Raw genomic sequence first — 12,711 nt, forward strand, 5'->3', positions numbered from 1 at the left:
GGGGGCCGGCGCGGCGGGGGGCGGCGCGCGGGGGCCACGGCGGGGCGGTTGGCCGCGGTGGCCGTTGGGCGCGGTGGCGGTTGGCCGTGGTGGCCGTTGGTGACAGCGGCCGTTGGTCACTGTGGCTTTTGGTSTCTACGGCGTCTCTTATGGCTGAAGGTCAGCGGTGCGAGGGGCTAAACTCGTCTGCAGGTCAAGCGCACGTTGCGAGACGTGCGGGCTGGGAAGGGCCTTTCTGCAGGTCCCCAGGCTCCAACGCAAACGCTGGGAGCGCCTGCGCCTTGGGGCCCAGGCAGGAGGCTCAGCCGATGGCATCCGCCACCAAGGGATGTGGAGTCGGGGCGCTCCCTGCGCATGGCTGTGTCTTGAGCACCATATCGGGGTGCCAAGGACCCAAGACGAGCCGTTGCAGCCCCTCTTGCTGCTTTGCTGGGCAGAAAATCACTTTAGCAAGCCCAGTTTACCTTGCTGGTTGCATTTGGCCTTCCAGAGCTGCYTTGGAGGGGAAGGGTGAAAATGCGCCACGGAAAAGTCAATAAATTCGGTTTGGTGTGTAGTCACTTATTTCTACGCACACARCTGGGAAAACATTGAGGATGCAGGCTCTAAAGCTGTCAGAATTAAGGTTATGTTTGAAACCSTTAAGGCTTCCATAATATGTATGTCCAAAACAAGGAGTCTGTAGGAACATGCATCAAGATGGATGGACAGCGACTTGTGAGCAAGTGGATTTTTGGTACCTTGTTTTCCATATGGTTAAGAAGTCTTGCATTAGAAATRTCATGTTATTCATATCTCACTGTGAACAAAAGGTTGGGGGTTTTTTTGGTGCTTCTACTGTAACTTTGGATGACAAAAAAAAGAAAAGATGAAGTTCAAGTGTATACGTGCTGCTTGTGTGGCTTCACTAAGATGAAGAGATCACGTCTTGAGATCCTTAGCTTTACACTGCAGCCCTTGCTCCTGAATTGGAGTGAATTCAGTAATATTGAATTCACATGTCAGATCTGAGTGCTCAGCATTTCTGAAAAAAACATCCTTATGAATCATGCCCCCAACAGAATTTCAAATCGCTATGTTTTTTTTTGGGTTGAACTAGTGGATTCCTGTAGTYTGTGGGGKTTTTTTGCTGTTGTTGTTGACTSTTGCTTCTGAAGGCCTGGTGTGGCAGTAGAGAGRGACTGACTACTCATTGACAGCAGRTAGAGAAAGACCACGGGATGCAGGTGAKGAACCACCCAGAGGAAGTTCCTGTGGCCATGAGCTCCATGTATCTGCACACTGCATAGGGTTTCCTTGTAGGCATACAAAGGTTTCTGTGCTCATTTGGGGGACCATCAGCTGAGGTGATTTGCTCAGCAGACTCTGTGTTGGAGAGAGGGATGTAGCCCCTTTCCCGTTCACTGTGTGCCCTTCAACTGTAGGAGTAGGTTGAAGGACAGGATGGTGCGTGCAGCCACCTCCTTCATTACAGGTTCATAAASATCCCTAGAAGAGCCAGCCAGGTCAGGGGGAGCAGAGAAAATGTAGAGATTTCATATTTTAAGTTGCATAGAATAGACAGGAAATATTATTGTGTTGTGTTGCAATGTCCTTTCCTAGAAGACTGAGTTTATGTTGCCCAGGGGACTCTTTTTAACTCCTGATTTTTAGTGCTGAGCTTAGCCATTTTAATAGTACTTAGCAGTTAAAAAATGTAATAGCTTTTGAAGTAGGAAGCTCTATCGTGAGAAGTCATCTAATTGTCAGTGTTATTAGGATCTACCACAGAGTATGTGCATGTGGAATAATTACCGGGGAGCGATAACCTGCTGCTTCAATGTGAAGGAGTTTGATGGAAATTAGATATTCTGGCAGGAGGTTTTTACAATTATATCATATACTGATCACCACGAAAGATGAGGTTCAGGTTTCTTGGGATCTTCTCCAGCTTTTGAAAGGTCAAGCCAAAGGCATTTCCTTTTTTATTCCTCATGTGCAAACTTTGACACTATCTTCTGGGTCTTTTCAAGTTTTTGTTTCTTCCTCTCGTACTTCCCTAATTCACTGTTTCATTTGCAGTCGCAATCTGCTTTCTCTTTCTCCAAGGCAAACTGTCCAAACTTCTTTCTTTTTTAAATTTATTTATTTATTTTTTTTTGTTCTTCCAGCCACCCATCTTTCCTGCCTTATCCCAATGTTTCTGTTTACGGACCTCTTTCTAATCCGYCCTCCAGCAGACTGCTTTTCCCAGGTTTTCTTGGATCCTTGGGAGCAAGGGGTGGATGGCACCTCTGCTCTCAGTCCTGCTGTCTATAGCAGCTGACAGAAGCACTTGCACTGAGTATTTTTTGCCTCATCACTGGGTCTCTGACCTGAGATGACCACATAGCAAAAGGAAATTTTGGAGTATTTAGCTAACAAAAAGTACCTTTGGGTGGAGGTTTTCATAGACCGTATCTTATTTATTTACTAACAGTATCACTAAAAAACTGCTCATGGTACTAAGGTGACCACCCTTTGTCAAACTTGTGATTCAAGGACACATCTTCCTTTCTTGGTACCTCTTACCTCTTCTGGTAAACGTATGTAATAAGTAGAATTGTTTCCTCTAAGCAGCTGTAATAGACAGTAGAGGAGGTTTCTGAACCCTCCAAATAAAAACAAACATGGGGAGATGGTGATTTGGGKTTTTTTTTTAACCTTGTTTATATTTTGACTTTCCAAGAATGGCTGTCTTCTTGTGGGTCAGCATCACCAGATGATGTTCATTTGGGCGGTGGAGGCATCCAGGAGTCATGCAGGGCCCAGCTAGTGTTGCTACAGGCTTTCTTCAGATTCTGTCACTGAATCCAGAAATGCTTGTCAGTAGCAATGGAATATTAAAGTTAATATTTACCTTGATAATTCATTGCTTTCTTCTACTGATGGCATCCAGTATTTTAGTGGTGCCTTACTATTTTGGATAGTGAACCAATGAACTTTAAAAAGRTTTCTATTCTGCAGGTGTAAAGCTGAAGATTACACAGATGTTGATGGGACACTTTCATGTTCCTGGCAAGTTCAGAGATGGGGTATATAATTTCAAAATAATAAAACAATGTGAGTCACCTAGAGAAAGGGAGATTACATTGTACAGGTCTTCCCTCCTATTTTTTTTTTTGAAATTTATACCATATGAAACTTGATGAGCCGTATAAATGTGAACTTATGTACAAGTTTGCAAGAAGTTGCTCTGGTAGAAACAAGTAAGCTGTCACATATGTCATCAATGTGGGGTAGTGACGTGGCAAACATTTTGAGAAAGYAAATCTCATATGGTCAGCGCAAAAAGTACTTGCTTGACCAAATATTTTGTCACTGGAGGTAGGCRGTAAGAGCTACTAAATGAGCAGCATGAGCCAAAGCTCCATACAAGATTCCCTCTTTCCGTATGCTTTTTGTGAATTCTTCCAGTCCTGAGGACCTGGGAGTTATATGTGATTGCATGGAGCAACATCTTGGCTGCTATAGTAAAGAAACTGTTTTGCTGTTGCATTTGTTGCCAGTACCCACAGAGCCTTTAATTCCCAGTTCACTTTCACATATCGCTTTGACACCRAAGTCAAATTCTGCCATCAGACATGCAAGTTTTGTGTGTGAAGGTTTCGGTGTTGACTGGATGAGGTCTGCTGACAGACAGCTCCTTTTAAGTCTTGGAGATGCTGATGCAGAACAGGAAGCTCTTAGCACTGTTRTTTGAATGTGGAATAGATTTTCTCTGCTGGCAACTGAGAGCAATATTGAGCCAAGAAGGGCCCTGAGCCTAGACGCTCTGATCAAGGTAGTAGGGAAATAAAGTGAAGGATATAGTAAGTAAATACTTCCTTGAGAAGTATTTACCTTGCGAGAACAGCTCTGTTTCATGTTTGTAGCGATGTTAGAAGACGATGCAATATTGGTAATGGTGAGTCAGAATTCCCCATGAGAATTAGCATTTGTCCTTAGTTCCTTATTTTCATGTTCCTTACTGCCAAGCTTCTACTGTCATCTGTTACTGTTTATGGAGGTTCTGTTAAAAATACCATTAGTGATATATTTAGTGCTCTAAAGAGATCTTTTCTAGAATCATATTCTCATTGTAAAATGTTAGTGAACTCCATATTCCTGTTTTCAGTCCTTTTTACTAAATATCCTTCAGGAACAGCTTCCTTCAGAGGTGATTTAGGAGTTGAGAGGGGGAGAAAGGAAGAGAAAAGGAGATGCTGAGTAATTACTACATACAGCTTTTTGAAGGCATTTCCATTTTTGGAGGTTCATTTCCAGAAGGAAGCTGCATACTTTGGATGTTTCTGAAGATTTTTTTAGTATCTCAGTAGTACTGTCAAATTGTCTTTGTGGAAATACTCAAAAGGTCAAGTTTATTTGTAGCTTCATGTTTCTAAGTGGACTACATGATATATTTCCAGCTCTGTGAAATGAAGAACAAGACGTTAACAAGTAAGGCAAACTCCTCTAGAGAGTAGGCTCTTCTGCCTGCCTAAAGAGGGTATGTGTAAAAGCATCACTGGGACAAGGATCATTCATAGGTAGCCTTTTTTTCTTAAGTATTACTGTGCTTTTGATGTACCAGGTTAATTGCTAGATGTAGCAGAGTCATTAGCTCTTTGGCTCGTAATACCTACAAGTCCTTGCTGTCACTATCCTGAGAAGGATGCTGCTTGCCAAGCAGCTGTAGTGACAGCCAAGAAGATGACACATGTTTGTGACTGGCACATCCAGCTGCGGATGTGTTTTAATCTTTCCCACAGAAATGCATGCATMTGGGCATATATAGCAGGACATACCTACTGACTGAAACTTTGTGGAGAACTGCTGGAGGTTGAGCAATTTCCATGTGGAAGCAGTGTAAGAAAGACTGTTGAAGAATATCGTAGCATGATAGTTATTTAGGAGGATTTCTGGAATAGCTATGGTTATAGGTAAACATTTTTACCCCAAGGATGGTAAAGGACTTATATTTGACCAGGCCCTTTTCACAGTACTTTAAATACATTCCAGCCTCTTGTGCTTGTAAATATTTTAATATAATAATGTCCTTATCTCAGTGAAGAGGGATCAACTAACAGAGTTGTTGGCTGTGCTACATCTGAGTAGTCTGCTAGAAATATAACTTCACTAAGCATCAAAACAGTTTTGTCTACTTCGGGATTTTCCCACACGGGGAACTTGACGTTTAACCTTTTGGCCACCCAGCATGAAAACAAAATTGTACTACTTTTATCTACATGGGAGCATATTAAATAAGCCTCAAGTCAAATATAAACGAAGGAAGTAAGGAACAGCATTGCTTTGAAAACCTTTTTATTTCATTAATTTCCACAGATTCTCATTGATGGAAGATAGATTACTTTGCAAGAAAAATTCAAAGAAACTCACTCTCTTGAAATAAATTAGTTAAAGATTAAACTGCTGTAACATATCTTTGACTGCAAGCAAAAGGTACTTTTAGCAGTAAGTGTTGGCTTCTCTAGCTAAAATAGTCTCACCTTTGTGTCAGTTGGAAAAGGAAAACACTGATTTGACTTGGAACAGGAACACTGCAAARTTTTATGTGATACTGTTGGAGGCTTGTGCCTTATATACGCTTGCACACACACAACACAGATTTACCTATTTCTTTAGCAAAYTATTTTGTATTATTTTTAGATATTTTTAGAAGCTGAAACTGGAGGATTTTTTCTGGCTTTTCATGATCAGTTCGACCAGGTTACTTCTGCAGAGCTTTGTTAGCCTGTAGGCATCAGTTTTCCTAATTTTCAGACAGCAAATCCTTCATGTGGTATTTATCTCYATGGGAAAACTAGGTCTCTTGCCACACAGTAAAGTTTCTGAATTACTGACTTCATGTAATGTGAGACTAATACTTGGAAAGGCACATTTCTTTGGGCTTTTGAATAGGAGGGGTAATGATATCATGCTTTATCTTGGGCACCATATTTCCATTGAACCTGATCCATAGCATTACTATTTATTGATATTTTCAATGCTTATGTGTTGTGTTAGGCCGTCTTATGGCAATGCAGAGATATTGCATGGATTTCAACATGTGACTATACAGGTTAATTGTACCAAATTCAACCAGGTCATATATCTGAACTGGGACTCCTARTAAGACAAATATGGGGCTAGAAATGGAGGTTAAACCACGTGCTAGGGAAATCTGAAGAAATCTTTTGGTGAGAATACTTGGCTGTCAGGGCTCTTTGAGTTGTCTCTGCTGATAGACACAGCAAGCCAAGGATGAACCCAAAACTGGAATGAGTTTTGAACAGCAATTTTGCTTGGTAGAAAGTATAAACCTCCTTCCCTCAGTTTTGCTGTGAGTAAAGGGAGAAAATAATAAATTAGGAAGGACGTTATTTATCCTGAAGTTACAAACACATRCAGAAGTGGTTTAAATGTAAAAAAAAAAAGTTTTTGACATTTGGGATGTAGCCTCCTATATGGCCAAGGATCCAAGCTCTGTAAGGGAGGATGATGTTGCTACATGGCAGGGATGTCCCTCTGAAAGAAGATGTGTAAGGAAAGTGCACTGATCTAGTGTCAGCTCTGCATAACAAAGGTGCAGCTTTAGACAGCCATGGGAAATGCTGTACTTCTAGAGAGCATTTCTTAGGAATTAAAATATGTTATGTTAGTGAAAGAGCATTATCACCCTTATAGTTTTGTTTGCGTATAGTAATTATGAAACTTTGTAGGCCTTCTTCARATCTTCTAGGCTGTCTAGACTCTTCTAGAGTCTTACCACTTTTATTTATTGGGGCCTGGAACATCTGCCCTATGAGCAAAGGCTGAGAGAGCTGGGTCTGTTCAGCCTGGAGAAGAGGAGGCTGAGGGGGGACCTGATCAGCGTGTATAAATACCTCAAGGGAGGCAGTGAGGAGGAGGGGGGCGGCCTCTTTTCAGTGGTGRGCAGGGATAGGACTAGAGGAAATGGCTTCAAACTGAARCATCGGAAGTTCCACAGGAACTTAAGGAAGCATTTCTTCACTGTGAGGGTGACAAAGCACTGGAACAGGTTGCCCAGAGAGGTTGTGGAGTCTCCTTCTTTGGAGATCTTTAAAACCCRCTTGGATGCAGCCCTGTGCCACGTGCTCTAGGTGACCCTGCGTGWGCAGGGGGRTTGGACTCGATGACCTCTGAGGTCCCTTCCAACCTWCGGCATTCTATGATTCTATGATTTTCAGTTGTGAAGTTGGAAGAATGGGAATGATGGATATCAGCTAGATTCTTGGTTTCAGCTGAAGGGCTATATTTTTTCCCTGGAAGGTCCATTAGCCCCAGTAAATCAGCACAGCAGGTGACTAACCTACTGCTCCCCAGTTTCACATAATGCTGCTATGGGCAGATTCATGCCGTTCGGCTCGAGGAAAATGGCTGTGTCCAGTTTTTAAAAGGCAGAGAGCTATAACATGATACAAGATGGTTGTAATTAGTAGACAGGATTGCCAAGAGGATTAGTAAACAGAAGCATAAAAGACCTCCCCTCTTTTGTTTGTCAAAGAGCTGCACTTTCATGAAAGTTTTTGAAGATTGTTGATAATTACTGTGAGATTTAGTCTAGGTAAGCTCTTAAAACTTCAAATAGAAATTGGAATCTTATTGAATCCTACTCACTACTTCATGAACACTGCTCACCCTTAGATGTTCAGCATCTACTCKCTGTCTTGTTGGTGTGTCTGTTACATCTGACGCTAGTTCTGCTACAGTGATTGCCTTGCTTGGGTATTGAGTGTGAAATAAATCAAAGGGAAGCAAGTTACAGTGACCCTAAAATGTTCATAGTTCCTAGATCCTCTGTGTATCATCCACTAATATTGGAGAGAAATAAACGTATTTTGTAATTATATATTATGAAAAGTTCCTTAAATGAGTGCCTGAAGAAGAACGGGTTGAGGTCACACTTTAGAATATCTTGACTTTTTTATTAACATAATAGTTAATTCCTAATAATCAAGGATTTTGAGGTCGTTACTGTATATTTCATGAATGAGTAATAGTAGAAGGAAAGATTTGAACAAGAAATTTGGACTAAAAGTAATATTATTACAATTAAAGACAATTTTATTTCTCTATTCACTTGGGTCCATACCTAGAGTCTTCTGTTGCCAAGTCCTGCCTGCCTTTTATTTAGATGCTTGTGTGAGATCAATGATGAAATTATGAGTCATGACTTTAGTCTCTTTTGAGCTACATGGTCTTTCTTGAATTAAAGTTGTCCTTTCTATCTATAGCTCATGGGCAAAGATGTTCTGAAGAGTTTGCATGCACGAAGGTTTATTGTTAAGATTTCAAAAGAATGAAAATGGTAGCAGTGAAATCCTCAATGTAACATGAAAAATACCTGGGTCCATTTGACTTTACTAATTATCACAGTTGTTTCCAGTTTCCATACAGTGAATGGCAATGTCAATTGCAAAACAAAACTTTTTCATGCATTAAAATGGTTTCCTTCTGTCTTTGAAGGGTACAGAAAACAGAACAGACCTTGAAGACCTGCACCTTTACGCCACTCCACGGGAGCAGCGGTTTCGTAGGTTTGCCAGTCTGGAATTCGAGGGACAGCTGTATATGACTCCATATGACTTCATTCAGGCTGTCACGAATGATGAACCTAAACGTAAGCAGGCGTTTTGTGTTGATAAAAATGCCAGAGAAAATGCTAATGGGGTACTTTTTTTTTAATTTGCTTTTGGTTACTACTTCTGTTTCTGATTGTGGTGAAATGATATTGAGTCTTCCAAAATTTCATTTTTAGAATTTCATATCCAAGTGTTWACAGTTTGGCTGCCGTTAGGTTGTAAACATCTATATACTGCTCTCTGGTTCCCTTAAAAATTAATTAAATACTTGTGCCTTATAGGTCACACATATCTTGGTAGGCATGAAAGACTAAGTTACATTCTGATTTCCTTCTAAGCAAACCAATATTGCTCTAAACTCTTACATCCTTTTCTCCATGTAGTTCCTGTGTAAATGAGCAGGCAGGATCTGAGTTCTCTAATTTAGGAAACTTTGCTTTACAGTTTTCCCCATTTAAAAATGTCTGCTATTTTTTGTTGTTGTTGTTTTGCCATAAAGAGATTCTACAACTATATTATGATCTTTTAAATAACGTACTTTGAGTAAGAGTTTCAGTCCCTCAGGGGATTCACTTTCTACATTTAAAAATTGCCAGAGACAGTGCTATGTGTTAATTAAAATAATGAAAAATAAAATATAATCTTTCATCCACTTATTTTCAAATCTAGCTTTAGATATCAAAGACTGACTAGATAGTAAAATTATACAGTTCATTTCTGATCTAGTTTGGTTTCCTGGCTTACAGTGGTCTGGTAGCAGAACTCAGCTTCTGGGAAAAGTGAAGACTTTGCTTTGCTCAACTGTGACATTTATGATAACTCAGCTTGGGACTTTCTTGTTAAAATCTGCAGTGCAAAGCTAATGTTGAGAACTCTGAAAACCAGCTGAAACTGTCACCTTGAGTCCGAGGAGAGCTTAAATCTCTTTGCACATGTTAGATTTTTTAGCTTTTGTTCTCTTAGCAGTAATTGAGAAAATGATTCAGCCATGGCATGTCAGTGATCAAAACCTRCATAAATCTCGAGTAAGGATATAATCTTGTAATATCAAAGAAGTATGAGAAAATAGAGCCCTAGGTAGTCTTAGATGGTAAAAGCTTCAAAAACTTTGAACCTCTTAGCAGGATGCAGTTCTTCATTCTCTTTTTTCTCTCTGCAGTTAAAGAAAAGAAAGCAGATTCCTTATCCTGGAAATTAGTACAAATACACACCCAAACTTTATATTTTCTCTGCCCACATGCCCAAATCTTCTCTTTCTGCGACTGTTGAATTGGGTTTAGTAGTATGTCTCTGGGCAACCCATCCTCTAACTTAGCCAAATATGGCTATGGAGCCTTTGTACCATATATRGGATTATCTTTTAGGGGATAATAATAAAAAGAAACATTATCTTTAATTCAGCTTATGATACTCTGAGCAGACTGACCACAGTGTATATGTCTGGTACACTATTAAGATGGTGCCATGTTAATTTAAATATATGCCTACTCTGTAACCATTTCCCCAGTGCAAATATTCAGGTGAGAGGGAAGAAAAAAAGGAGGAAACACTGTGAGTCAGAACTTGAAAAGAAGATACTAGATCCTAGGCAGTTCTACCTTATAGTGCAGCAAGCAAACTGCTGCTTCACTTCCATCTAAAACGAACACTAAGCTCTCAGCTTCACAGCAATAGTCATCTTTAGTGCTTAATTTTCCAGTGGAAGTCCACTGACTACAGTTGCATCAGTGAAGTGTCAGGTCTTCATTAATTCACCAGACCTCTTAATCTGGTTGGAAAGTAGATGACCTTACCAATATGGTAACATAGTGGCTTATCTGGGTCCAGCTTTAAGTTTGCAAGGATCCCACACCAGGGAAGAAGCGATCTGAACTTAGGGCAACCAGGAACCTTTCCAAGGCCAGACCAATGAACCTTGTTTCTATTGAAATCCTTCTGCTTCAACCCAGTTCATCTCTGACATCAGAAGCAAAATTAACCTGGTTGCCTTTTAGTTTTAGAGAAAATACAACTGCAGTGGTTTTATTAAGAGGGAGTGTAGACAGTGTATACAGTGCAAACTAACTAGAACTAGAAGTGCATGACTTCATTACTGATGAAAGTCATTGCCTGGAACACTTTAAAAACACGTTAGGCAGAAGGCTGACACATAGGAATGAGTAGACAACGTAGATGATCTGCTGGTGTTACCATGTCCAGCTTCAGGGTTCTGAATGTTAGTTTTCATCTTTGTTCTGCAGCTTTGTCAAAGTACTGCTTGGTCAGTTTGGGCAAGTCCTATTTTTCTGTCTTGTTTCACTGAASTTAGTATGTTTAAGGAATGTGGGTTTTTTTCCTTCTTTTTTTCTGTCTTTTTCTTTTCCTTCTGAATAAAATAATAAGTGCTAATCATCATATTACGATTTGTGTTATCATTTTGGTTTTGCTTTAAATTGTGACTAATYGGGTCCATGCCAGCTGATGTGCTATAGTAATTGTATCTTTTAGAAAAAAAGGTCAGACAATTGGACTTTTATTGAGGAAAACTAGAAAGGCCTTGATTTTTGTCAGAAAGCAAAAATGCCCTTTGAAGAGTAATAATAGTAGCTCTTTACCTCAGCTTTACTGAAAAGCTAATAATGCTAGACCTGAATGAGATTTCTAATGGAATGAATGAGTCTATTGTGATTGATGTTCTCTGAAGATCTTGTAAACCTTGTAAAGTGTTCACTTCCTTTTTTGATTAAACAATGATTAATATGGTAAAAGTATATTTTCTTTTATAAAATGTTGACTTAAAGCAGTCATTATAAAAAATAAAAGATAAACACCATGGATAACTTTACACTCCTGTCTTTATGATACAGGATTTAATTTGAGGAAATGTATTATGCATGACTATTAAATTTTATATATTTTTATCATTTGAACATATGTCTCTATTTTCAGCATATCAAATTTTAAAAAAGAGGAAAAATATTTTGTYCCCTTTATTTCTAGTTTGACTAACTGTAATCTTTTAGATGTAATACTTACCTGTTAAAAAACTTACTTGCTTGTCTAGAAAAATAGACCTGTACATATTTATGACTGRAAAATTACCTGATTGGAAATTTAGATATAATTATTTGCCTGTTTTTTTTTTTGTTGTTGTTTTTTTGCATGTTTGTTTATTTGCTTGTTTTGTAATAGGCATAAGTGTAAATCAATCTATATCACAAACGAGGTTGTTCTGTAGTGCTTTATTTTGATATTTTGAGATGAAACGTTAATTCACACTAAAAATCTAAAAAAGAAATGTATATGGAAATATTTTAGCTTATTTGCTTCGTATAATCCTGCTTAGTCAAGATAGAAGGAGGAATATACCACAGATAAACTTGAATTCTATCTATTTCCTGTGTCTCTGGTTGATGTGGAATGGTGCGTTTTGGAGATAAAGGAGCTTTCCCTAACTGAAGTGGAGTTTGGATTTAAAACTGTACATTTTAAATCTTTCTTCAAAGTTAGAAATCTAGATATATATTAAACTAACCTTTTAGTAACATAAATACAAGTCAATTACTTTGAGACAGACTGTACTGTTTGAAGATTTCTCTTGTGAAGTAAGCAGGGTAAAAGTCATTTCTTTGCCTATAAAGCATTGAGTACAGGGGCGATCTGATTTCTGTGATATTCTGTGACATAACTAAATTCTGTGTATTCATAACTTTTTGTCCTTTGTTGCAGATGCTAAAAAGTGGAGATCCCTTTCAAAGCAGGTGGGTAATAATTCCCATGTGTAAAATGGGCTGTTCTACAACCACAGATTTTACTACAGTTACTTTCTTTTATCATGTAAACTTGCAGTCGCAGAGAAAGATGGGGCTCTTTTTTCATCTTTATCAAAAAGTTGGAACTTTATTTCCTTTTGTCAGATCAGACTGATTTGGCTCCTGAATCTCATGGATAGGTGACCAGCAATGCCTGGTGTTTTTGCTTTACTTACTACTGATCTCCAATTCTGCAAACACTTAGTATCTGTGCAGATGTGCTCAGATGAGCGGTAAATGGACTGATCGTAAGCACAAAATGTATGTATGAGCTTGAGCTCTTCCAAAGTRGTTATGATAAAGTGTAGCTACATTAA

General features: G+C 39.1%; 1 protein-coding gene across 1 annotated transcript in view; it reads left to right on the plus strand.

Moving 5' to 3' along the window:
* Positions 1-8,487: 8,487 nt before the first annotated feature.
* Positions 8,488-12,711, plus strand: part of MICU3 (mitochondrial calcium uptake family member 3) — a 31,926-nt gene continuing 27,702 nt past the window's right edge. Inside the window, exons 1-2 of the mRNA XM_026033478.1 lie at positions 8,488-8,641; positions 12,312-12,343. Of these exons, the coding sequence (XP_025889263.1) occupies positions 8,593-8,641; positions 12,312-12,343 (81 nt within the window). The 5' untranslated portion in view covers positions 8,488-8,592. The remainder of the gene's footprint in view (positions 8,642-12,311; positions 12,344-12,711) is intronic.

This window comes from Nothoprocta perdicaria, unplaced genomic scaffold (genome assembly GCF_003342845.1).
Source record: "Nothoprocta perdicaria isolate Ctin4 unplaced genomic scaffold, notPer1 scaffold_13, whole genome shotgun sequence".
NCBI lineage: Eukaryota > Metazoa > Chordata > Aves > Tinamiformes > Tinamidae > Nothoprocta > Nothoprocta perdicaria.